General features: G+C 35.4%; 5 protein-coding genes across 5 annotated transcripts; 3 read left to right on the plus strand and 2 right to left on the minus strand.

Annotated features, from left to right (window-relative positions):
• LOC18588735 lies at positions 7970-11143 on the plus strand. Its single transcript, XM_007013345.2, has 8 exons — positions 7970-8235; positions 8344-8472; positions 8558-8673; positions 8928-9009; positions 9216-9275; positions 9355-9462; positions 10164-10209; positions 10529-11143. Exons 1-8 carry the CDS (start codon positions 8071-8073, stop codon positions 10780-10782), a joined length of 960 nt encoding a protein of 319 aa, XP_007013407.2. The 5' UTR covers positions 7970-8070; the 3' UTR covers positions 10783-11143.
• LOC18588737 (DEAD-box ATP-dependent RNA helicase 52) lies at positions 13327-17111 on the plus strand. Its single transcript, XM_007013348.2, has 6 exons — positions 13327-14319; positions 14410-14493; positions 14863-15105; positions 15319-15486; positions 15629-15742; positions 16068-17111. Exons 1-6 carry the CDS (start codon positions 13669-13671, stop codon positions 16692-16694), a joined length of 1887 nt encoding a protein of 628 aa, XP_007013410.2. The 5' UTR covers positions 13327-13668; the 3' UTR covers positions 16695-17111.
• Positions 17739-19907, plus strand: LOC18588738 (uncharacterized protein At2g34160). The gene is made up of 5 exons (XM_007013349.2): positions 17739-18189; positions 18469-18517; positions 19008-19070; positions 19167-19231; positions 19500-19907. The coding sequence occupies exons 1-5, from the start codon at positions 18070-18072 to the stop codon at positions 19593-19595; spliced, it is 393 nt and encodes a 130-aa protein (XP_007013411.1). The 5' UTR covers positions 17739-18069; the 3' UTR covers positions 19596-19907.
• On the minus strand, positions 20438-23410 carry LOC18588739 (adenine nucleotide transporter BT1, chloroplastic/mitochondrial). Its single transcript, XM_007013350.2, has 3 exons — positions 22422-23410; positions 21326-21487; positions 20438-21228 (listed from the first exon to the last, which is right to left on the minus strand). Exons 1-3 carry the CDS (start codon positions 23013-23015, stop codon positions 20764-20766), a joined length of 1221 nt encoding a protein of 406 aa, XP_007013412.2. The 5' UTR covers positions 23016-23410; the 3' UTR covers positions 20438-20763.
• Positions 24403-27300, minus strand: LOC18588740 (ribosome biogenesis regulatory protein homolog). Its single transcript, XM_007013351.2, has 8 exons — positions 27104-27300; positions 26598-26748; positions 26378-26429; positions 26128-26256; positions 25793-25910; positions 25049-25232; positions 24847-24960; positions 24403-24748 (listed from the first exon to the last, which is right to left on the minus strand). Exons 1-8 carry the CDS (start codon positions 27193-27195, stop codon positions 24584-24586), a joined length of 1005 nt encoding a protein of 334 aa, XP_007013413.2. The 5' UTR covers positions 27196-27300; the 3' UTR covers positions 24403-24583.

Consider the following 27744-nt stretch of genomic DNA (forward strand, 5'->3'; position numbering starts at 1 on the left):
AGCTAACTTGTCGAATTTATTATGAACGGGGATAGAAAAAGTTTATTGATAATTCCACAAATAGCCGTAGCTTTCTCAAACAAAGTGCAAACTTTGACATTATCGGCATATCAAAACTATGCCCCATTTTCCTTTTTCTTTTTTTGTATCTTGAAAATCGTGGTGGGGGCAGACTTGACGAGTTCAAGATTCGAGGTGATGGTTTAACGCTGCACACTCCGATTCTTTAGCCTACACGTGGCACTCTTCAGATATCTGATTGGTAATCTTCTTTGTTTTAACAGATTGATGTTTTTCTATCACGTGAAAGATGACGCACCATTAATTTAAATCATAATCTAACACTTTATTTAAAAACAAAACTTTGTCGATGATTTATGGAAGTCGAATCATTACATCCCATTTGGCGTTGGTCAGCCAGTCGTCACTGCTAGGGCTGTGCTTGGGAACGCAGACAAGGAGTTAGGTTAGGGAAAAATTAATACTTTATTAGGATAGTTCGGTTAAGTATTAATGATTAAGTGGAAAAGAAGGAGCTTTAGAAATGATAACGGTACGAGAAAGCAAAAGTATATTTTTTTAATGTATTTAATTAAATTATATTATAATATTTATTTTATAATAAATTATTATGATATAATCATATTATAATTAATAGATGTAATGTAATTACAGTGTAAAATCAATATTATCAAATTGTATTACACTTTATAATGTTATTAAAGATATTTTTATCTCTTTATTTTATTATTTTGTTAAAATTATTTTGTAATGTTATAATTTATTTTTTTATATATAGATTTTAAGAGATATTTTTTATTATTTTCAATAATCACGGTGACGATTAATAAAATTTATATTATCTTTTAAAAGAAATAAAATAAAATATATGACATTACAAATATATCTGGTTATGAAAGTCCATCTGTAACAAATTTGGTTGAGCACAATAAATGGAGACAGGTATGGTGTTTAACAAGTTGTAGAAAGGTTAAAATGTTCATATGGCGTGTCTTACATGAATCTCTTCCAACAGCAGCATGGTTGATGTCAAGAAATTTAGGCACTTCGAGTGCTTGCAATAGATGCAATAATGAAACAGAAAACCTTATCCATGCTCTGCGTGATTGCCCCACATCTAGAGACACATGGTTAGTAATTAAACCAAATTTGACTTCCAGGGATTTCTTTGTTTTAGATTTGCAGGCATGGATCCAATTGATTATGTCTTGTAATGCCCTCCATGATGATCTGTCCTGGAGTGGTATCTTTATTCACACGATTTGGATGCTTTGGCACTGAAAGAATTTTAGTATATTTGAAACAGACTTTCAATAGTCGGCTAATGCAGCACAAAAGATCTGACTGAAGGCCAAGGAAGCTTGGGATATCCTACATTGCGGTGAGCTAAGCATGCATTACAGAACCCATGCCGTTTGGGTTAAACCAAATCCTTATTATGTGAAGCTGAACGTGGATGGCAGTGCTAAAAGGCAACCTGGAAGTGCTATTGCTAGAGGGTTAGTAAGAGATGAACAAGGAAACTGGCTATCGGGATTTGCTTTCAATATAGGTATTTCCTTCCCCCTTGGAGCAAAGCTTTGGGCAATTCTAAAAAGACTTGAACTATGTTGGAACAGAGGATTTAGGAAGGTCTTGGCAGAAACAAATTCGACAATTGCTATTTAGAGGATAAACCAACCAATATCTCATCTGGATCCATGTTCCAACATTGTGGAGTCAATACAGGAGCTTCTTCAGCGAGATTGGTCTTGCTCACTCACTCACGTACTCCGTGAAGCTAATAGCTGTGCAGACTGAATGGCTACCTGATGGGTTTGGCTATGGACGGCATGCTCAAAATACGCAGCGAAAAGAAAATTAAAATTTATAACTAAACAACCAAGACATGCCTCCACCTATAGATCACCTTGGTGATATTTAACACATAAAAGCACAAAATAAATTATTATTTAGAAAGCTACCTTGCCATGTAATTTCGTAATCACGATGGCACTTTCTGAAGCAATCTCACAAACACCACAAGGAGCAAAAATCTTAGTCAATCAAGTGTTTGGCTTTCAATGGTAGTACACACGATTGCACTTGAACTTTCAACCAAGGGAAGAGTTTTTAACTATACTTTGTGCTAGCAAAGATGACGACAATTGTCATTTTCTTCTTTTTTACAATCTTAGCCGAACCTCTCTTGAAAATTGCTTCATAAGCAATTTTCTCTTTCACATAAAGGGAGTAGTGGCAAAAAAAGAAAAAGTTTTTCTTTTTCTGACAAAAACTATGTTTTCTTCAATTGTGAAAAACTCTCTTATGAAAAATAGTTAAAAGGTGATTTATATAGTTAGGTTAAAATAACTTTAATTTTACAATTAAGCCCTCAATATTATAACACATTATGATATTGGGCCTATTACTTAATTAAACTCTTTTAATTAAGTCCTTGAAAATTAAATCAAAATTAATTTCCTTTATATTTTGCAATCAAGGCCTTTTAGTTATAACTATTTATAATTATGCCAAAAACTTAATTAAACTTTTTTAATTAAGTTTATAGAAGTTAATTACCTAACATGTGATTTAAGTCTAACTTAAATTGTCACTCTCCCAATTTTATTCAAATGTAATCATTGTATGTAATCCATTAGGTTCACAACATGTTGGCAATTGAGTTGATTAATGACTTAATTGATTAATATAAAATTCAATCAATTAATTTATAATCAATTTCATAGACCAATATTGGCATCTAGCAATGGATCATGGTCACTCAATTGTTGGGAGAGTCAAAGGGTTCTTTGACAACCTTTTAGTGTACAGTCTATCAGTGTAATTCATTCCCTCATCATATATCCCGGAGATGATAAGAGTTTGGTACAGTGTCTACTCTTATTGACCTCCATATTTGTTCATGCAATTATAACATTAGCTTTATAGAGAGTTATGAAACATTTTTCATAATCTCCATGTCGCATTGGCCAAGGACTTCAATAAGCTAATGTTAACCAAAAACTAATAGGATATGTCATCTAAAACACTTGAGGTGATTAGGGTTATTTGACAACCTTTCAGTGTACAGTCTATCAGTGTAATTCATTCCTTCATCATATATCTCGGAGATTATAAGAGCTTGGTACAGTGTCTACTCTTATTGACCTCCATATTTGTTCCTGCAATTATAGCATTAGCTTTATAGAAAGTTATGAAACCTTTTTCATAATCTCCATGTTACCTTGGCCAAGGACTTCAATAAGCTAATGTTAACCAAGAACTAATAAGATATGTCCTCTAAAACACTTGAGGTGATAATTCCTATCTTGACATCTCATTTACCTTCATATGCTTCATACTATACCCAAAAGCATCCTAATTTAGCATCCTTGATTAGGCACTCGTAGGGATGAAATCAAAGTATAGCATTCCACATATAAGATAACTTGGTGTCTCAAGTCTAGGGAGTATTTACATGACTGACACATGAGAAGTGTTGCATAGACACTAGAGTATATTACCAAATGCACTTCTTATGGCGAGTCATGTTCAGTAAACTTGCTCTCCCAGGCAAGCACCTATATTATAGTTTCAAGTATCTCTATACTTCAATCTATGAGATCAATTGCTTACTTTCAAAGTAAGGAACATAGAATATACCAGTCTCTAAGCATCATTGATGTCCAGTCTCAATGATACATTGACTATGAACATTTTGAGATTATGCTTTAATGCATATGAATCTCATAACTGTAACCCATTACAATTTCCTTACAAGACATATTAATCTCAAGGACTTCAACCAATTAGTCTTATAACTCATTATAATTGATGTCTTATTGATGAAGAAAAACCTCTAATCATTCAACATGAATGATACTGTTGCATGATTAGAATCAAGCCTTAACCAATCTCAATTGGCTGCAGGTCTCATCCCAACACTACCAACCACAATAATTTTCCACTGGGTCTTCACATATTTGAGACTCCTCATTCTGATATAGTTTCACCATTGTTAGCTGATAAATTAGGCCTTGAGACTAGATGGCCCAGACTTTTGTAATGTTTATTTATTAATTAGATTCTCCCATTAACAAAAAAAAATCATATTATATAAAAATTAATAATTAAAAATATAAATATATTAAACTTATATTTTAATAATAAAGATGATTATAGAAATTGACATTATATTATCGATAAAGTATTTATAAACCAAAAACTACAATGTTATTTTTTCTGCATTTTAATCATTATTTTACTTATTTATCAAACACTGTAATATTATATTCTTTACAATCATAATGCTTATAATTACATTACTTGTAATTATATTACTTGTAATAAAATTACATTGTAAAGTATCAAATGCCATCAATGTATTTTGTTGACAATGGCATAATGGCATGACTTGTGGAGATAGGTTAGCTTGGCTTAACGAAACAAGGTTAAGAAATCTAAAATGTGAAAAAAAAAACAAATTAAAAAAGCAAAGATAATTAGGATCCAAAAAAACAAGGCATGTTATCGTTACTTGCTGATTTGGTGCAAGTTACCAAATTTTATAATTGGGATTTGAATGAAGAATATGTATTTAAAGAGTTGTACTAAAATATTTAAAATTTGAATAGAAAAACAGTGTGGTATATTGTAGTTAAATCAATATTACAACTAGATTGAAAAATTAGGAGGGAGAGAAATATATAAAAAAATTTATGTTTATTCAAATGAATTAGTTAAAAACATAATATTTAAAAAAATTCCTAAACTATTTAAAAAATTAAATAAATTTTTATTATTTTATTATATTCAATTAAGTCTTTATGATTTTATATTTGATCAAATAAATTCTTATAATTAATTATTAATTAATTATTATTAATTAAAATATCATTTATTACTTTATATTTATATGACACTGATCTGATATTAATGTAAAAGATAAAAAATATTATATAATTATCTTATCATATTAAATTAACATATTATGTCTTTATTAATTATAATATATTAACTTATCACGTCATTATCATCATCCTCAATACGTTCATACCTTGTTTTTTTTATCTAACTATCTTTGCTATTTTAATTAGTTTTGTTTTCACATTTTAGATTTCTTAACCCTATTTCGTTAAGCTGTCATAACGTTTCAGGTCCGAAAACCCGTCTGCTAGACGTGGGCGAAAATAAAATAGCTATGAGTCACCACCAGTCATTTTTTTTAGGTGCGATTGGTCATCTATTAACTCTGTTCTAATCGACGAAGTCCTAAATTAATTTTAGGTCCGTCAAAAGAACGAGAACTGGTCTACAATTTTTAGAGATGGGTTCGAGAGTACGGTTACACACGGAGAAGGGTTAGCACCTCCGTAGTGCCCGTTCCACAAACGGTACCATTTAATCTTAAGTTATCTTATTATAGTTTACTTTTGATTTTATTCGTATATTTCCTTAATCCTTTCTTATTAACTAATTTTTATCAAGTTGGCTGATTGAGTCTTTTATTCAGTTTTACATATGCACATGATGCAAGCATAAAATGATGTCATGGTTTGTTTGTTTTAAATAATGGGGTCGACCATCTTTTATTGGAAAATCATTCGAAGACTATCTCAACGCTTTGGTGAAGTCTCGAAATTTTCCTCACCTAGAAATATCCCTGGAAGAACTTGTCTCTACAAGCTCCTCAAGGAAATCCCATAATCGGAACTCTCGCCCATTAACAAAATAATCGCGATGTGCTATGACAAGATAAAATGATGATGTCTACATGAACGCATTATGAACTTAATTAGTTCGTTATTCATGCAATTATATGTTTAATAATTTAGGGGAATTTATTCCCTTGTTCATATTATTATTTTTTATTATTTTTTAATGTATATTATTTTTTAACAACGATTATTTGAGTTAATAGGCATCAGAGTATAGAGTTTGGATTCATCCCAACGCTTCGGTGAAAATCCGTATTGAATTCCACTCTTGATAAATCCACCCGAAAGAGGCAACTCTTTACCCATTTGTAGGTGAAATTCTATCCTCGGATCACTCAAAATAATTATTTCATTATTATTATTATTTTATAATAACTATATTTATATCATGTATTTTATTATTTATTATATTTTGACAATGATTATTTGAGTTAACGGGTATTAGAGTTTAGAGTTTGGATTTATCTCGACACTTCGATAAAAATCCGTCTCGAACTCCGCATCTAAGAAATCCACCCGAAAGAAGTAACTCTTTGCCTCTTTTTAGGTAAAGTCCTATCATCGGATTACTTAAAATAGCCATCTTATTTTTTTTATAATTTTATATTTTTATCATGTATTATTTTTATTATATATTATATTTATAAGTATTTGAATATATTTATAATATAAATATTTTTTCTTTCCTCTTTTTTTTATCTTATTATTCTCATTCACTTATTATTATTATGATTTTTCTTAACTAAGCTAAATCTATCATTGGTTTTCTCACTATTTATTTACTTATTTTACATATAGATACGTTCTTCTAAATCTTAATTTTTTTATGACTAACAAACTATTTAGAACATTTTATATTATTTTCACTATCAACATTCACCTTTATATTTATTGTTTATACTAACTTCCATATTTAAAAAAAATTATTTAAAAATTTTAAGACACTATATTAAGTAATTTAATTTAATTTTATATCATCTAATTCCATATTCAACCCAATGAATTGGACTAAATCCAAATAACATAATTCATAATGAGTCTATAAAGAAAAGGATTGAATTTTTACCTGACTTGGGTTTTAAAAATGACCCAAATAATCTGTGCATAGCCCACCAAGCTTGCTCTGCCAGTTGCACCGTGGGAGGGCCAAAAGGAAAAATTTTATTCCTTTGAAACGGCACCGTTTAGGTGCTCTCCCAAGCTGACTTTTTGTTTTTTGTTTTTTTTTTACTTTTTCTTCCTCTTTTTCTCTTTCTTTTTCCTCTTCTTTCTCCCTAACCCCGATCTCTTCTATCCTTTTTTCTTTCCTTTTTCTTTCTTTCTCTCCTTTCTTCTATCCTTTTTCTTTCTTCTCTCTTTTTTCTTTTCAGTGGCCGGCATCTTCTTTTCTCTCTCTTTCTCTTCCCACTAATAGCTTCCCCACCGACCTTCACTCCAATCTTCCCTCTCTCTCCCCCCGTCGTAGATCGGTAGATCTAGCCCCCAAAATCTCCCTTTCTCTACCTAGATCAGACCTCCTATTCTCCTTTTTGTATATTTTTTGTATGTATTTTTTATTGTTGTTGATTGTGGTTTTTTGATTGATTTTCGTTTTTAATTGTGGCTAGGGTGGTTGGCTGCTAAGAACTTAGGATTTTTTTTTTATTTTTGATTGCTGCTGTTGTTGGAGGAAAAATGGGATTTTTTTTGTTAGATTTGGTTTTTTTAAACGTTTTCTCGTTTTTTTCCAAAAATTCTCCCTGGTTTTCAATCCCGCGTTCCTTTTATGCCTCAATTTCAAAATGTTTCAGAGTTTGATTGTCCAAAATTTTGGATAAGACTACAATTAAGCCAAGCTGACTTGTCTGCACAAGGCACATGTCCTTTTTCCTTCTCCACTTAAGCATTAATACTTAACCTAATTTTACTAATAAAGTATTAATTTTTCCCCAATCGAACTCCCTGTCTACAGTCCCCAAGCAGAGTCCTAATAGTGACGACTGGCTGACCAATGCCAAATGGCATGTAATGATTCGACTTTAATAAATGGTTGACAAAGATTTATTTTTAAATAAAGTGTTAGATTATGATACTATTAATTATAAGAGTTTATTTAATTTAAAATAAAAATATAAAAATTTATTTAATTTAAAATAAAAATATAAAATTTTAATCAAATATTAAAATTTTAATTTTTTTTTGAATAATTTATGAAATTTTTAATTATTGTCTTTTAATTAAATTAGAAGCCTAGAGTTAGTCGTTTAACATCAAACTGATAGGTTTCAACTAAAGATGGATCATCCGGTCCAATGTAGTTGGGCTAAGGTTAGGCCATTGGGACCACTCAAAGTTAGAGCCTAAGAGGCAAATGCATCAGGGCTTCAGTAAAATTACTGACCCTGCAACTCGCCAAGAGCTGCCATATCCGCTCAGTTCCCCAACTCAGTCACTCGAAGTGAAGATGCTAAGACCGCTCTTCGCAAAATCAACAGTGAAACATGCCATTCTCAGCTTCGTTCAGTTCAACCCACACGTGGGTCATCTGTCTTTTTCTCTCTTTTTTCCCTTAATTTTCTCACTTTTCCAATCCATTTTTCATTTGAATGGTTAATTTCCAATTGTGGGTTTCTTGTTGTTACAGAGAGAGATGCATAGCAGGAACAAGAAAGCGATGGAGTTGATAGCAAAAGGGTGGAGTGCTTTGAAAGAAGTTGACAGAGTCATTGATTACTGCGAGCGCAATGATAAACGCCTCATTCCTCTCCTTAGGGTACTAAATGGGAATTGGAAACTTTTTTTTTTGTTCATTGCAAAAATTTTTCTGTTTCGTTATGTTTCTAATTTTAATGCTTTAGGCAGCAAAGGAGAATTTTGAGTTGGCATTGGAGGCTGATAATTCCAATACACATGCTAGGTATTGGTTATCCAAATTGCATTTGAAGTACCATGTTCCTGGAGCATGTAAAGCCATGTAAGTAAGGTTGTTTACTTATTGTATTGAAATCATTTTTGCTCACACATTGATTGAAATTTTGATGGTTTAGTGTGCTGATACATTTCAAACTTTGAATGTTTGTCTGTGATTCTTGCTTTTATGCATATGATATATTATGTTTGATTTTCATATTGGATGCTTTATGCTGATTTCATCTTGTTAATATTACAAGTTAGGTTAGACTATGTTAATGCATATGACTGTTAAAACTAACTGCCTTATTATGATAGAGGAGCTGCTTTGTTAGTCGAAGCTGCGGATATGGGTGATCCTGATGCACAATATGAATTGGGTTGTCGTCTAAGAATTGAGGTTAGGCTCCTTTTTTCCTAAAATATCACTACTATAGTAGTTTAAGCAGTTTGTATGAACTGCGAATATTGATTTAACAAATTTTGTCAAGCAATTACTCTTTTAAGGAGATCTTACTTCCTAATTGTGTCTTTGTAATTTGTAAGTTTGTCTGCACTGCACATGATATCTTTTGACTTAATATTCTGGGTTGTTTTCTTGGACAGAATGACTATGTCCAATCAGATCAACAAGCTTTCTATTATTTGGAAAAAGCTGTTGACCAGGTACATTTCTTTAATAGTCACTTCTATGTGTGCCTTTATGATATCTCTCAAAGCCTTACTAAAACTCCTTATGTCATAGTTGCATCCAGGTGCTCTTTACCTTCTAGGTGCTGTATACTTGACAGGGGACTGTGTGAAGAAAGACATTGCTTCGGCATTATGGTGTTTCCACAGGGCATCAGAGAAAGTAAGGCTTCTCTTTATTCTTATAACTTGTGGTTTTGTTTAACGCACATGGATCCTTTATGCTTGGGAATTCTTCCATGATCGTCAAAATTGGTTTTGGGTCTGTTGAGTAAGGAATTGGTCCAACAGAGGTATCCAGATTAACAGTCTACTTTATTGGAAGTTAGTTGAACTCTTGGAAGGACTTCTTCAGGTTGAATGCCATAGCTAAGTGTTCATGGAGTGCGAATTGGGAATTGTGAACTTTGTTAATTGAACCTCTTGAGCTACCAAATAAAGCATTTCTTAATACTTTATTCCAAATTCAACTCAACAAAATCAAATAGTTATACTTGAAAATGAAAGATCTAAATCATGAACATGTCTGTAATGAAAGGAGATGGGATTCCTTTTCTATATGAGCAATTCGTGCCAGAATTTCCCGCCAACTTCTGGTGGTAGTTGTAGGTGATAGTCCATGGTGCCCGATTAAATTTCCTTCCTATAAACAGTGGCAAAAGTAGATTTATTTTTATTTTAACTAACTGTGGTGCTATAAAATGATAAGGTATATCATTTGTATTTTATTTGCCCAATATTTTTATCGGCAAAAAGCAAGAAAGTTACAAGTTCTAATTCATACGTGGAATCTTATTATTATATTTTCAACTGGTGTGTACTATAATGAACAGATCTTACCTTCTATCCTTTAAATATATGCAGGGACATGCTGGAGCAGCCATAGCATATGGAACTCTGCTACTTAGAGGTTAAATGCGCACACCTCTCATAATTTTCCTTTGACACCATATTAGTTTTCAGAAGGTTATCATATTATCTTGTAATTCATATTAATGGGGATGACTCAAATTGAAGATAAAAGAGAAACATATTACAAAATGGCGGCTGATTTTTTAATAGTTAATGATAGATATGAATTTAACTGGTAGTTATCTGTATCTGGAGATCATTTATTATCATAATAACAGGGCCCATCTAGAAGTGGAAACTTTATTTACATCTTAGTTTTGGTTGACATATGCTGAATTGAATTCTAAAATGGTTCTATTCTCCCTGCCACTTCTCAGGTGTTCAAGTCCCAGAATGCCTAACAAAACTGAGTTCAATGAGGGGTTCTGCTGCCAAAAGAGCAAGGAAGAATGTAGAAAGCCTTTCATCAGACCCAGCTGAAATGGCAAAAGAGCAGTTTCAAGTAGCAGCACAAGCTGGATGTGACCTTGGACTAAAATGGTTGCAAAGACTTGAGGAGGAAGAGAAGCGTCTATTGAGAGAAAGTAGCTCCACAGACAATGTTTCGCAAGCTAAACCGGCATTTTTATAACATGATCAGATGATCTTGACCAAATAACAGAGAGATGAGTTGTTTCCATCGAAGTCTACATGCATATTTAAGAGGAAGCAATACATATGGTGTAATTTTCATGCATACACGATTGTTCAATTATATATGTTTTATGTTTGGCTTGTCGCAATTGATGCAATTGTGGAAGACCTTGGTTGCCAGCAAAGGTTGTTGAGAACTTCCTATGAAAGGTTTGATGATGTTATAATCTTTAGTTCAAATGCTCAGAAATGGGTACATGAGCATGTGTTTTATGCGTGCTTGTTTGTTCCCTTGGGCCGTTATGATTCCTAATCTTGACGGCGAAGTATTTATGAATAATATTCCCTCATGCCTTTTCGTAATGTTGAAACAAAATTATATATGTGAGACAATATGGTTGGTTGACTAAAGTCACGTATGGGGTATCATTTAGCTTTTTGTAGTAGTTTTCACTTTTCACCTCTAAAATCCCATTTTTACTCGAATTCGTGAAAATTCAATTTGTTGTGTAACGGAGCTTTCTTCTGAAGATACTAGAGGCAGGTAGCCATTGCATGTACGTCAAGGTTCAGCTTTTTATCTTTACTGGCTGAGCCGCACAGGCATCTGGTACACTGAGTTCCCCCAGAACCAGATTGGCATTAAAGCAACCCAAAACGATGTGATCCCCTGCACGGTCCCTTTCCGGTCTTTTTTGAAAGCGAAGTCAGGAAACATGGAAAATAAACCCAACAGAATTGCAGAGTAATCAGCACTGTGGTTGTTGGCCATGTCCTGGTTCTCAATTCAAAAATTGAAAATCACTACTAGCCTACTAGCGGGTAACTGGTAGGCCGCCATTGTGCCATGGCTGGGATATCCATGTCCATGTCCATGGGATAGTGCTGCTACCATTTCTAGCCTTTTTAGATTCTTCAGATAATTTCCTAAATGTTTTTAAGCACCCATTTTTTTTTATTACAGACTTTTACAACTAATGCTTGAGGGCGTTGGATTGAATTAATGTATCATTTTTCCTAGTGCTTCAAACTTTCAACAATGCTCAATGCAAGACCATTTTCCACCACGGCGTTCAAGGAAAGGGGGCCTTGGTGTCTCTTTCTAATTTAGTATTTGTTCCTTGTGGTTATATGTGGATAAATCCGTCTTTTTGTTACACTCTCAAGTCTCTGCATTATATACAGAGTAGACACTGCAACAAGCCTATGACCCTCAAAGGCAAGTTTGCCATTAAAGCAACACATGTGAATATATGATGTAAAACCCTCTCTTTTGTCTTCTTACTACAATGCTTAATTTCCTCATTAGTCATTTCAAGCGTTCCTGCTGAGGTTTGTGAGGGTTTAGAGGACAACTTTACCATTGATGATTTTTTAGCATTACAGTGTGCTTTTTCTTCAAAACAGGATGAACAATGTAAGACTAAGTCCCGAGCAAAAGAAATCCTGGAGGGTGCCCCATAATTTGAACTCCCGATGAAAATTATTGATGAATTTTCTTTTTATGAGAGCAATATGGATGTTAGTATAACTTAACCATTGCACTCTACTAGTATTTCATGGTGTGCAGAAAAGCATCCTGCTCGGGTTACTGCAGCATCTGACTCCTTTCTTCAGTGCCTCACAGCTAAGGCTGTTCACTCCCTACCTATAGTAGACAACTTCTGATCCCTGCTCCAAGTCGTATTTCTCATCAATGTTTCAGCTTTTTTGTTCTTTCCTGATTTTGGAAGAGTTTTTTCCTGTGAATTTGACAAGCTAAAAAAAAGTGACACTGAATTGACAATGCCATACAAACAACATGACATTTAACAAAGACAATGCAGTTTCCCCAACAGGTTCTGGTCATTTTTTCAGTGCCATGAACAACTAAAGAGCCAATGCCCTGCAACATGTGGGCATACCAAAAGGTAGACTACTCCATCAGGGCTTAAGTGAGGCCACTGTTGAGGGTTGAAACTTGAAAATAATTTTTGAAACAAAGGAAATATTTACTTCTTTGGCAACAAGCCATAACCCATTATTGTTTCAGTTTGTGACCTTCATGTGAGAAGAAATTTGTAGTCTTGCTCCTCTGAAAGTTTAGAAAGGTACCTTTGGTTCTGCTCAAGAATGGCTTTATTGCTGAAGTTTTTCAAAAGGGAAAATAGGTCCCATCATTTACAGTAACATCACCCTTCATAGCTTCATTCAATGTGACATAATAATTGGAATTATCTTTTGTAATATTAATTGCTTGTGTAATTGTGCAACAGAAATGAAGTAATCAACCTAGTTTATGTCAAGAAAAGAAGAGAACTAAGACGACGAAAATGCAATGAAGATCGAAAACCATGATCAGCCTTCTTCATCCATTCGCCGCATGAAAGGGCAGAAGAACAAATTGGCCCATATTCCAAGCCCAATAGCTGGCTATAATAGCAACCAATACCATCTCGACACGTGACCACCTCCAAAGATATTTCCTTTCCCACACACGTAGCAAGCCCTTTAGCATTCCACCTTTTCTGTCCTCCTCCCACGTTACCCCTTCCCATGAAACGTTAATAACCATCGTACAAATCCTTTCACGCACCTTTTCTCCTATCTCCGAGATTCGCCATTTTGCTTTCTCCCTTTGACAATCGTGTCCCCTCTCTTGGAGAGTGGAGACAGACTTCCATTTTTTTTTCTGGGGAAGGAAACAAATAGGGAAACAGAAACAGCTCGTTTTTCTACGCCTTTTTTACTACACCTATATATACTCTACAGACCCTTCATTTTTTTCTCAAAACCCACAAAACCAGAAATCCCTTTCCGGTTCATAACATTTCTTAGCTTTTTAGTCTTTGCTCGGTTTTGTTTCCTCAAGCTTTAACTGAAAGGGAAAGAAAACACCAGAAAAATGACTCGGAATGATATGTTTACAGAGTCAACCAGGAAACAAACTCGCCCAAGCAGGCCTCGCTACCTCCCTCCTCACTTGAGACACCAAAACGCGAATGCTGTCTTTACTGATGCTGACACCCCTGAGTTAACTCGCCCACGTTACAACCGTTTCAGCTTGCCTCAAACCGCTCGGAACTCTGGAGGTCGAGGCCGCGGCCGTGGACCCTCGTTCACCAACCGCCAAAAACCAAACTTGGACGATGAAAAGTTCGATGAACTAGAGGTCATTGATGACACCGCAGAAGGAACAAACGAAACCAACTTCGGCGCCTACGAGGACATTCCTGTACAAGCAAGCGGCGAGAACATACCGCCGCCGGTGCAGACCTTTGCCGAGATCGATTTGGGGCATGTTTTGAAGCAAAACATAAAGAGGTGCAAGTTCCTGAAGCCAACTCCAATCCAACGGCATGCTATTCCTATAGTGATTGCGGGTCGGGATTTGATGGCTTGTGCACAAACTGGGTCAGGGAAAACGGCTGCGTTTTGTTTTCCTATAATTTGTGGGGTTTTGAAGGATCGGTTGTTGCTGAGTATTCCTGGTGGAAGCCAGGTGGCGTGTCCTCTTGCTCTTATTTTGGCTCCTACCAGAGAGTTGTCTTGTCAGGTGGTCTTTGATTTTTCTTTTTCTGTTTAATTGCTGGAGTTGTTGGAATTTTAGTATTATTGTTTGGTTTGGTTTGTTAATTGTGATTAGACCCATGAGGAGGCAAAGAAGTTTGCTTATAGGACTGGGGTTAAAATCGTTGTTGCATATGGAGGGACGCCTATTTCTCAGCAGGTATCCTTTGCCTTAGCTTCACCATGATCCATTTTGGTATTAATGATGCTGATTTTTGAGTGATCTTAAATTCGTTATGACCTGCAACTATTTGCGTTGTTTTTGTTCTTCTCTTTTCAATGAAAAGGTTTGGGTGCTTCTCTCGAGTCTATATACTTTTTCTTTCAATCAATTAAAATATTGTTTATGGCTCTGTATGCTATTGCATTTTGGCACTCTTTGATGCAGTGCTCAGTGGGGTTATTTCTTTACGAGTTTGTGAGACTAATTATTCTATCTTTTCTGCTTATTTGTTGTCTCCACAGATTGTACGGTTCAATCATTATGTATGATCTAATGTGTATTGGATGCAATGTTGTGTTTTTTCAGTTTCGTAACATAGAAAAAGGTGTTGACATCTTAGTAGCAACTCCTGGGCGGTTGGTGGATATGATTGAGAGAGCCAGAGTTTCTCTTAGGATGATAAAATATCTAGCCTTAGATGAGGCAGACCGAATGTTGGATATGGGCTTTGAGCCTCAGATTCGAAAGATTGTTGAGAAAATGGACATGCCTCCTCCTGGGACAAGGCAGACAATGCTTTTCAGTGCTACATTTCCTGATGAAATACAGGTTTCCACTCTATCCTGATGTGCATTATATTTTGTTAGCTAAGTTCTCAAAATTATTTTGTTTCATGATATCAGAATATGAGCAATAATGAGGTGGGTTATTCTTGTATTTGTGGTCTGCTTTAGCCTAACTCGTATTTTTGTGCACATCATGTAACCTGCATTTTAATGTGCTCGTCTTCTTCCCTGTAAACTCCTTATCTTTGTTTTGTAGAAACTTGCTTCTGATTTCCTCTCAGACTATGTATTTCTGGCTGTTGGAAGGGTTGGTTCAAGCACAGATTTGATTGTACAGAGAGTTGAAATAGTTCAGGATATGGACAAAAGAAACCACCTTTTGAATCTTCTTCATGCTCAAAAGTACAATGGAAGCCGTAGTAAGGTGCAATTAGTGTCTGCCTTTATTTGCAATGTAATAGTTTTGGCTTTCAAAGAAATTGGCGGGAAACTTCAAACATGTTGGATTATATGACACCTGTGTCTTTAAACTTGCTGGTAAACGGATCCTACTTAATATTTTGCAGCATCCTTTAACTCTTGTTTTTGTGGAGACAAAGAGAGGCGCAGATGAATTGGAACACTGGTTGTCAAGGAATGGTTTTCCAGCAATTGCAATACATGGTGGCAAAGTGCAGATGGTTAGCTTGCTATCATAGTTTATCCCTTGCTTTATTGTAATATTGCCACCTTAATATGCCTAGATTAATGTAATATGTTACTGCTGTCTTCTTCATGGAGTTAACAATCATCTTAATTGGAAAAAGTAATGCTTTCTATGTTAATAGTTTGTATTTAGAAGCATTAAAATCAATTCATGGGAGAAGCAATTTTGATCATCATATGATTGGTTTTCCTCAAGGTGGAAGAACAAAATGAAGTAATTGTAAATTTAATCTACTCAATTTGATCTATTTCTTTACAAGTGCCTCTTTAAAATTTTGTTTATTTATCAAATTTTTGTAGGAAAGAGAGCTAGCTCTGAGATCCTTCAAAAGTGGTGCCACTCCAATTTTAGTTGCTACGGATGTCGCTTCACGAGGACTTGATATCCCTCATGTTGCACATGTCATTAACTTTGACTTGCCAAAAAACATAGATGACTATGTGCACAGGATAGGGCGAACAGGCCGTGCTGGGAATTGTGGCCTGGCTACAGCATTCTTCAGTGACAAGAACCTGCCTCTTGCAAAGTCACTGGCTGAATTAATGAGGGAATCAAACCAGGAAGTGCCATCTTGGCTAAACCAATATGCAGAGAATTCCTCCTTTAGCGGTGGAGGTTGGGCTAAACGTGTTGGAGGCAAGTTTGGTGGTTATGACTTCCGAAAGGGCTTTCCATCTGGGAATGAGAACAATTACCACTCGAGCACTTACAATTATACTCACCCTGTTTCTGCCACTGGTGATTATTATGCTGCTGCTAGTGCTAACGCCCAAACTTTTCTTGGCAGTGCTGGCATCTATGCTGATCCTTGTACCACATCTGCTAATGCCGATTATTTGGTTGGAAGGAATGAAAATCTTGATGGTGCTGGGCCACGTGAATATGCATATAGTCATGGGCAGGTTGTTGCCAGTGGATGGGAATAGACTTGCATCCTCCTTGTTTGTGGCTTCGTTTGATAGACATGGTATATGAATAGCTTAGAATACAATAGCTTTTGAAGACCTAAGTATAGGTTGGACATAGGCTTCAGAAACACAGTTCTCATAGTTAAAATATCTACCTGGTTCCAGGGATATACTAAAATCTTTACCAATTTTTTTTGTTTTTGGTTTTGGGGATGTTACTACTTATATTTCAACATCCCTCTTTTTGATCTGATGAACACCTATTCAGACTCTTATGGGGTTAGCATATTACAGTTGAATATGGAGAAGCTGACTTTGATGGCTGCCATGTTTGTTGGTCATGTCTTTTGTTCTGAAGGAACTATTTCTGGGAAAGCTGTGAAGCTCCATCTACATCTATATCTTCATATTACTACTTATCATATTGGATGCGAAGCAGTATGTTATCTTGGAATTGTGTTTACTGTATAATCAAGTAATAAGCCAACGATTGTGAAATGTGGTACCAATACCAGACTCGTCCACTCTCAGTCCTGCCAAGAACTTAAATATTTCTTTACTTTCGTGTTGTTTTTAAAAGGTTCAGACGTCAGATTGTAACTATGGTTTGAGTCGGTCTCAACCGGAGCCGTCATCTGGTCAAATCCCAAATCAAATCAAAGTTACTGGGCTTGTGAACTAGTCTCCTTGATTGGGCTTTGAGGTTTTATCCTTTTTGGGAATATCAAAGAGAGATTAATCACCACAAAAAATCCAAATGCCCTTTTAATGGATGGGAATTGATGCGCTAGAAAAAATAAAGGGGCACAATTTTTTAAATGAAGAAATTAGACAAAACGTATCTAAAAGAGCAGAGAAGATTGGATGCCAAAAACGAAAAAGTAGTAACGTTTTTTTAAGTAAAATGGAAAGTAATTCTAAATGAGAAAATAAGAAAAAATGTACTTAGTTATTAAAGTAATAATTTAATTTTTATTCTTGAAGAAAATAATGTACTTTCCACAGAAAAAAGAAACCATTTTTTATTTCTTTTAATTATTATTTAAAGAATATTATTGGACCTTCAAAGTTCAAAGAAATTATGTAGTAATAATAAAATAAAAATGATTACTACGATTAAGGTGTTTTCTTTTTTTTTGTTATCGTAAAGGCCAGTTCCCAAGAAACCCTAGCCAGTCAGTAGCCACCACAAGAGGATTCATCAATTTAAAACAGCGCTCAAAAAATAAAGCGCAAAGCTTTCAATTAGATTGTTGGGGCCTCCATTTTCACTCTCTGCTCTGCTGTCCCCGGTGTTTCACTTGTTTCCTCCGCACATTTATCATCCTGCAATACGCAGAGACTTGGACAGAGGTTTTTGGGGTGTTAGGGTTTGAGTAGCAAAGGTCTCAAAATGGAAGAAATCACCCAAGGAGTCAACAACATGAACTTGGGCGCCGATTCCCACAAGAAGAACCGGATTCAAGTCTCCAATACCAAAAAGCCCTTGTTTTTCTACGTTAATCTCGCCAAGGTTTCTCCTGTTTCTTCTTCCTTTTTACTTCTCCTAGACTTTCTGCCCAGCTCTGCTTACTCTCCTTTTTAATTTTGCATCCTATTCTGTGAAAATAATCTGCTGAATTTGAATAACACCGGAGAAATTTCGGTGGATTTTAGGTTTTTCCTTATCTGGAATTTTTTTTTAACTATTAGGGATCTAGGTTTAAGGTGTTAGCTACAACTGAGCGGATTAAATTCTTTATTAATGCATTACAATCATCTTAGGATAACCTTTTTATCTTTTTGGTTGCAGAGGTATATGCAACAGCACAATGAGGTGGAGCTGTCCGCACTTGGCATGGGTATTAATCACTTCTTCTGTTCTCTAATTTATACTTTAATTTCATTTTACCTTTTTCTCAGATCTGAATATGAGTGGATTATTCTCAGATATGGGTTTTGCTGTTTGTTTAATTTGTCTTATCGTCACTACTTATTGGAGCTGTATGGCTCAGTACATACTTGTAAATTATAATTTCCATGAAGGCTATGGCACCAGATTTTTTTAAATAATCTGGTCACTCTTCCTCTTGCTTTTACTCAGGAGCTATTGATAAGTTGTTTGTTTTACACCTGCTCATATGAGGATATTGTGCACTGAAGATGCTCTGAAGCATTCCTCAACTTTTTTTTCTCTATTGCAAAGTGTTTGTGACGTAATATTTCTGTTGCTGGTGCTTCTAGTATATTTTTTGGATCTAATTTTTCATCGATGAACTTAAATTTATTGTGTGTGCTACATTCTGAGAATTGTACTAAATCATTTGTTTATTGGTTGTATCATATATGCAGCAATTGCGACGGTTGTCACGATTGCAGAAATTCTGAAAAACAATGGTTTGGCTGTTGAGAAGAGTAAGATGACTTCCACTTTTTTTTTTTCAAGAAAAACATGCATTAATATAACTATTGAGTCCTTATAATCATGGGAATCAACCTGCACCTGTGCAGAGATCATGACCTCAACAGTTGATATGAAGGAGGACTCTAGAGGGCGGCCTGTCCAAAAAGCAAAGGTAAGTTCATGCATTAGCTTTTCATGCTTCCTTTTGGATATGCCATGGTTTATGCAAAAACATATTTGCAAGCCGAGATACATTTTCTCTCTCCTAATAAAGTGAAATTTTATAATTGATATAGGGAAATTCAATCAAATTTTGTATTATTGACATTTCCTTTTATTGGTGCTTATTTAATCATAGTGTGTTAATCATTGTAATGCTGAGTTTTGTTCTTCCTCCTAGCTCGAGTATTGATAGATATGTTTTTGATGTTCTTTCTCAGATTGAGATATTGCTGGGAAAGACAGAAAACTTTGATGAATTAATGGCAGCTTCTGCTGAAGAAAGAGATGCTGTGGATGGAGAGGAGCAGAGTTGAAACTTGGAAGAAGTTTGTTGTTAGTTTCTGTGGTCAGTTTTTAATGCCCTAGTATTGGTTCAGACACTTAGGTTTTTTACACATTGTAGGTGTTTGAGTTATCTTGGTCTTGCTAGGATGGTAAATTAAAAAAAAAATCTTCTTTCTTTTCAATATTCAATTTTGTTAACTGATTTATTTGGCTTCTGTTTTCTCAATATGTTTATGCAATCTTGGTATCATCCTGAACTATTGCCTTTGTAGATGAAAGACAATTGTGATTTAACCTTCTTCACATATTGGTAGTTAATGACTTAATGTTGTTGCAATTAAGATCTGGCTTGCACAATGTTTCCAACCGTTAAGGGGATGTAAGAATACTAAAGCTGCAATTTGAAGTGGTCCTTTCCTCACATAACACTGCACCTTTGGCAGATATGTTTTCATGTAATCCCCTTGTGCCCTTTCCCTTCCGAGATCAGTGGTTGAATTCACCCCATCCTATGCGTTTTGGAGCTTAAGAAAAATATGCAGGGACAAAATTGCTTTATTTCACTTATCATATCAAATCATCATTCTCCTTGCAAAGAGGTAAACATGGTTTTGGATATCTTATCTGTGCAGTTGGGCTCTTTAAACATCTGTATTAATATTTAATACACGAAAGTCAATTGTTAAGTTTGATGCTATCAATAAAGTGACATTAATTTAATTGGTAAAATAACATATAAAAATAAAGTTATTAGTCACTTTGACCATTTGAATGTGTTTTTTTTTATTTATTTCACATCAACATATTTTTATTAACAAAAATTGTGTTTCCACTCTAAGATGGAAGTGCACAAAAATTCTAATGTATATGATACAGCCAAAAATTGTTTTTCATTGAATTCCAGCTCCTCTGCAGTGAAGAGCATGCAATGGTACAAACACTGGAAGACGTTCCAATCACCATGGCGCCCCAACAAGCTCAGAAGAAATGGAAGTAGAATTTTTTATTTCCCAAATTACGAAGAAATTATCCTGGAAAACCAATTAAAGAAGCATCTTACATAGAGATAATTCTCTCCAAAGAATTATCAAAATCTAAAACACAAAAAACATTGTAGACTGCTTCTCCATTACCATGCTTCTACTTCCTCTCCGTAATCCCATGTAGCAAAACTATAAGCACTACTTTCAAGGGATATCATAGAGATTCTTTCTCCATTAGTATCCTCTTGCACGCCTCATAACACATGAATGAAATCCCAGCTGCAGGGACCAATTTCATGCAGCTTGGGCCCAAGCCTCTATAAAGGCCTGGGATTCCCTCTTTCTCAACTATGCTTGTCAAAGCATAAAGCATGTTATGGTACTGTCTTCCATTAATAGCCCCAGCCTGCATTTGCTTTCGAGCTACCTCAAGTGGGAAAGTTGCACTACTTGAGACTGCACCAGCTACTGATCCAATTAAAAGAGTCATGATATTTCCAATTTCCTCTTTCTTAAAAGCCTTTTTATAAGCTTTTCTTAATGTATCATACGCAAAATAATTAGTGGCAGCATAAGGAACCACTCCTATCAAACTAGGAGTAAGGCCTTTGTAGAGTCCTGCTGGCCCTTCTGCCTGCACAATTTTTACGATGGCATCCAAAAGATTCTTGTAGTCTTCCTGCAATCAGAACAAAACGGTACGCAGTAAAGATACTTTACATAAAGAATTAGCAATGTTCATTAGTTTACCAGTCCTTCCCAAAGTATATGCTCACCTTGACAGTTAAACGAGTTTTGAGTAACTCCAGAGGGTATGTGCACAAGGTAGAGCTAACTCCAGCAACAGCACCTGCAATAAATGAGGCTGGAAGAGGGAGTTTGGGCTGTTCCCCATGTTCAGGTGTCAACTGTTTCTTAACAGTCTCATATGCAAATAACTGCACACAGGTTCCACCAACAAGATAAGCGTTTACTGTTCATAAAAGACAAATTATAGCATGGTTTTAGGATAAAGACTAAATCAGTTGAATGCAAGATAGTTTTTGTAAAACACCTAGAGAATTAGACCAGAATTAGATATGTACAGACATGGGCAACGACATAGAGGAACCAACAACACAAATGGAAGAAGGCTGCTACAATTTGTCTGGACACGTCTTCTGCTCATCAGATGATTTGCCAAAGAGGAAATACAAGCAGATGAAAGGAAGGGAGAGAAGAAAACCAGAAATTAATCTTGACCATATAAGCCTATTAAGGGGAGCCTTATTGTATCAGATACGGCAACCAATAAAGAGAGAAACAAGAAGGGGAGAAGAAAATGATTCGATAGATCTTGATCCTTCTCAGATTGTATTTTCTTGTTTGATTTTAGGGTCTTTTCTTCATCCCTTTGTTTGTTACTCTTGTATGTTACCCACGTAAAATAGCAGGCAATCCCACCATCAAGTATCAAAACAACCTTGATTTTACATGGCAATTTCATTACGACCCCAACAGAAAACAGTAAGAGACGCATGGTAGGTAACTCCTCTTTGGCAACCAAAGAGACAGCCCTATCAATTCTATCCAGTAGATGTCTAGCTAATAATCTTGAGATTTATGGACCTACAAACCAAGCCTCGAGACACAAAAACAAAATAAAGAAAATCAAACCAAAGATCCTAGGATGAAAATTAGACCTTCAAACGTCAAAATACACACACACAAAAAGGAAAATACATACCAGATCAGTAAATAAAGGAAGCATATGAGGACGAGAACCACACAATGGTGTGCAAACAATTTACCAAGCAAGTGATTACTAAAGTCCAAAACATGATGAACAATAAAAAAATCTAACCGTAAGAAATGAAGTCCTTAACTACACACCTCAATAGCCTTACTTGGCGCAACCCGAATAACATTCACCAAATTGCCCCTAAACAGGCCTTTCCATCCCTCACTCCTCATGATGTTATCAAACACTTCAGCCATAGAATTCCCACAACTCCCCACCATCAAATGCGTTTTAATGGTCTCCAATGGAGCTACAGCAGTCCTAGATATAGCACCTGCAACTGCCCCACTCATCAACCTCCTCAATGATTCATTTCTAATCTTAATTCTCAACTTCAAGCCACCCTTCTTCTCCTTCTTCTTCTTCACCACCCTCTCAGCAATCTCAAGTTCATCATCCAACAGCAGTTGTGGAACCTTCTCAAGCTGAAATCCAGGTTCAGGGACTGAAACAAATTGTGTATGTAGGCTAGCATAGGGGAACTTTGCAGTATTCTCCAGCGAAGTCGGAGGGTTTGGTGAGATAGCAAATCCCATCCCAGCTTGATTAACACTTGCGAAAAAGCCATGAGCTTTCAAACTAACCCTCTTATGAGAAAAAGAGCATTCAATCTTAATACCAGAACTACTAAAAACCACGTCTTTGTTGCCATGTTGAACAACTTGTAAACTCTGTTCAGCAGCCATTAGTCTATAGCTTAAAAGAAATTAACCGCCTTTCTCGTCCTAAATTACACGGATGAACTTGTGTTTTGTAAAGAAATGGTTTTTTGCAAATGGGTATTCTCAAAAAAGTTTACCCAATAAATTTTAGCAGATGGGTATTGAATAAATTGGCTAAGAAAACAGAAAAAGGAATTTCTAGAGGAATACAAGAAGAAACAGCTGCAAGAATAAAGAATTTAGAATAAAGGGTATTTGAAATATTCGAGGTTTATTGGGATTACCAGATGGGTTTGATGAAGTGGAGAGGAAAGGAGGTTCTCTCTTCCCCTCTCCCTCCAAAGCCAAAAGTTAAGACTTTAGAGAGGAGACGGAAGAGAATTAAGAGAATATGGTTCAGCTGATGAATCGTGTAGTCTAGAGTGTCGGCTTAAGCTCTTTTTTAAAAGGTGTTCCTTCGCTGGAAAGAACGGTCACAAATTTTCAAGGGGCGTGGAAGGTCAATTCAATAAAAACGCTTTCTATGTATTATTACCAAAACCAGGATCACATACATGGAATGAAACAAAATACTTGAGAAATAAATGAATTCAATTCTCCTGTTTTGTAAAACATTGGAACGATTCTGATTGACTTTTAAGATTATATGACTAAACAATTGCAGCAATTTTTATATTACTATAAAAGAAAATCTTTTGCTTCCCTCCTACCCGCTCCCTCCTCTTCTGGAAAAGGGTAGGTTCTCCAAATTTGATGTTGTTAAACTTTGCTTATAGCGTGAGTTGTTAATTGAATACTTGAGTTTCAATTTTACGTTTGGTAAACTAAGCCTTGGACAATGGCTCAGAACATTGAATAGAACTAGGAAACGTCTTTTTGGTAGATATATTTTTCAACGTTATTCCAATTGTTCACCTTTTTGGTGTATTCCGGTGAAGCTTACTATTGCTAAAAGTACCTTGCTTTTTCCTAGTATTTTATTACAGGACAACAACTATAGTAACCTCGACAGCGACAATCACCTTGTCTCACGGATTGTTACTGCTCTACATTTACTCGTTTTAAAGGAGGATAAGGAAATAGTAACTCAAAATTTTGCAGTTCTTTGTCTGTATTTTTCATTGAATCTCAGAACGAGATACTGCATTTCTTGCTACAAGATTCAGATAAAATTTATACTTTTGAGCCAGGGGAACCTTCAAGCACTGATAAGCAGATCTCAAAAATCTTTTGAGCCACACGGAGACTGCCGATAAAATTCTGGTTTAAGAATCCTGATTAGCTCGCGGTTAAAAGCAATTCCAGTATCACCATCGTTGCCTTGTCCAGCTAACCCGAATTTTAAAGTGGGGGTTGCAGATTTTTCTTAGCCTTGAGATTTGTAGTAGTCGTTGCCATGAAGCAAAGAAGAGAAAAGAAAGGGAGGACTCAAGAGGAGCCAGCAGAATCAATTCTATGAAAATTTTAACCTGTCTTAAAACATTGTCAGAACATTTGGTACATATAACTCTCTTGTTCCCAGTAAACAAAATTGTGATTGTATCTTACCCGAATCTCTACAAGCTTACCAAAATGATTACCAACTAATAATTTCATTTTGCCTTCCCTTTCTTGGATGATCCTGATCCTTTCTTTGCAGTCTTCTTATGAAGTTGCTTTTTCGGTTTCAACTTGTTTGAACCTGATGAGGACTTCCCTTCTTGGTTCTTTCTATTCCTTGCTTTCTTCTCTTTCTTCACATTGTACATGGTAACAGCCTGATTTCAAAACAACACAGGCTCAGATGATCAGCAAATTTCCATATGGAAGGTCAAATTTACCACCAGATGAACCCAACTACATGGCTCACACTTACCTTGTCAACATTAAGTATCTCATGGGAATGCTTAGAGATTAGCTTGTTCAGAACATTCTCAGTTTGCTCCTTCTCTCGTGAGCCTATCCCTGATCCCTCAACGACTGGTAAGAACTGAAGAAAATAGAAGACAAATTATTGAAGCATGCCATTATTATTTTTGAGAAATAATTACATTGAAGCAAAGGCCAGGAGTGCAAACCTTGCGGTGCTTTCCCTGCTTTTTAGCAGGTTTTTCTCCTGGAAACTTCCTATCGAATTTCCCACCACTGGCTGTAGAAGTAGCAGCCATCCCAGCTACATTCCCCAATTCATCTTTAGTAACTTTCTTAGGTGGAACTTGGGTTCCTGTTATGGGCAAAGCTGTAGCAGCAAGCTGAACATGGCTGCAGCAAACCATTTCAAAATCAAAAACAACTCGACAAAAACATAACTAACAGTCAAACTCTAAAACCAGAAATTAGAAAGAAAAGAAATGGGTTATGGCAGCAATCAGAAGTGTATCCTCTTGGAAGTTGCAAGAACTGGACCAGGAGCAATGAACACAACAAAAAATCTAGTTTACACAAGCTAAAATAACCAGTCAGATATTCTCATCAATAACTAGAGCAATATAGACAGAGAAATGCTGCCTATAGAAAAGAACGCAACCCATGACGTCTATAAGAACTTCCTATAGGCATGGTCTGGAAACACAGGCTAAACCTTGAACCAGTAAAATGAAATAGATGTTAAGGTATAAGGGAAATCAATCAAAGAACAGGAGTTACAGGTTAGAGCAGAATTAACGATGTTAAATGTAGAATAAACCTAATGAGAGACTTATTTATACCCATAAGGTGAAATATGATTAGGATAATGAAAAGGAAAAATCTATACTGCCTTGAAAATAACAATGGCAATTTCTACATATATATAAAACTAGTAAACAATGGATGGGCAAAACCTTGGCAAAGCACCAACTTTTGCAGCTTGTTTCAAGTTCTGCAGGCGATTCTTCTCTTGCTTCTCAACTCGTTTCTTCTTATCATCTTGTCTTTTTGCAAAAGGATCCACTCCGGGCTCTGCAAAAAGCAACAATCATGATCAACAAAATCAAATTGGTCCATTATGTCCAATACTTGTAAACTTATAAGGCCTATCACTTCAATATGTAGTACATTTATTACCTAAAAGGGCATTTACAATCGTTTATTCCCAAGGAATAATATAACAATTAAAAAGTCAAATATAGATATTATTGGTTGATCTCCTATAAGGCAGCAATTCATTCATACTCACCATCAGTCATCTTGGCATCAATGATGGGTATGTCTTTATCATCATTAACACGATCATAACCATAGCGACGTTTCCATGTACCAGTTTGTTCATCCCATACAACTTTGTCCTTTTTATGTTTCTTTATACCTACAAGATATCTCAAAAGGGGACAAGCAAACAGAATGATCTTCAGAAAAGGGGAAATGAGGATAAACTCAAAATTCTAAAATAGCCATATAGACTTCAGATGATTGGTGAAATGGATTACCTTTCTTTTTAGCAAACTCCTCCCATTTTGTAGGCGGCTTAGGCTTTGGAAGCTGAAAATACAACCACACAAAGCATTTCAGGCTTCAGGCCACCTTAAAAAATAGATTTTATAATGCAAATGAATAAGTAAATAGATAAAATTCAGATTCATTGGCTAGGAGATACTTATTCTTTAATTACAGTAGTACAAAAGAGAATAAGTAAATGGCTAGGCTTACATGCTTCTCCCTTGGAAGTCTTGTTGTTGGGGAAGGCAGCTTAACAAGCGGCCCATCTACATCTTCAGTCGAAGGTAAGTTAAAAAGACTATCTGCAACTGCTTGAACTAATTTGGTACCCTCCTCTAGACATGCCGTAACTAGCTCATCCCTAAGCATATTGGGCAGCAGACAGAAGATCAAGAAAGTAACACATAAGGATCAACTTCTTTACAAACCAAAGAATCAAATATACAAAGGGCAGTCTATGCTTTGAAAAAGGACTAAACAAACTTTGGGGGAAAAAATGGTATCCAAAGTATGTCCATTATAATTGATATCATAGCTCCGAATCTCCTTTGCACCAGAAATTTATCATTTTGTTAATGAAAAATACCCTCAAAGAGAAAAGGAACAAATACCCATATAACAGAAAACCCCAAAAACAAAAGAGGAAGATATAAAAAAGAAAGAAAGAACAAATTACTACTAAAACTACAATTACAAAGCACAAAAAGAGAGTAAACCTGGAAGTGGGGACGGAAGGGAAGCTGTGAAAAGGGTTAAAAGCCAAGAGATTTCCCAGGTCCACTTGAAAAGGCTTCTTGCTCTCCTCCATCTTGTTCTTCTGCTGTGCTGCAAACCGCTTGCTAAGCTTTGCGTCGTGGTTGGTTAAGCTTTCCAAAACCTAGGCAAAAACTCCCTGCTCTCTGTATCGTTTCAATATTGTCGTAGTACTAGACAAAATCTGTTGGTGTGGCCCAAAGAAAGTAGAATCCATGTCTTTTGGGTCTAGGCTCCGATTGGGAACCACTCAATTTGTTAGCCCAAACAAAGCCCAACTCTTTTTTTTTTCTTTATAAAAAAAACTACAGTATCTAGAGAATAAATCTTAAGATTTTTTGGAATGGTAGTCCCCTGAATTTTAACTTTGTATAAATATATATATAATAGCTGGCTTATCCAATATAAATACTAGTACTAGTTTCTTTGGCCTGAATCCCAAAAAGAAAAATCAGTTTAGTTGTATTAAAGTTGAAAAAGATGTCAAAGAAATATATACATCCATTAACAAGGTCTTTACTTATTAGATTTTAAATTTAAATAAAAGTAAAACATCTTGTGTTTTTATAACTACTTTTACTAAGATTTTCGATAAATTTAAATA

Source organism: Theobroma cacao, chromosome 9 (genome assembly GCF_000208745.1).
Source record: "Theobroma cacao cultivar B97-61/B2 chromosome 9, Criollo_cocoa_genome_V2, whole genome shotgun sequence".
Taxonomy (NCBI): domain Eukaryota; kingdom Viridiplantae; phylum Streptophyta; class Magnoliopsida; order Malvales; family Malvaceae; genus Theobroma; species Theobroma cacao.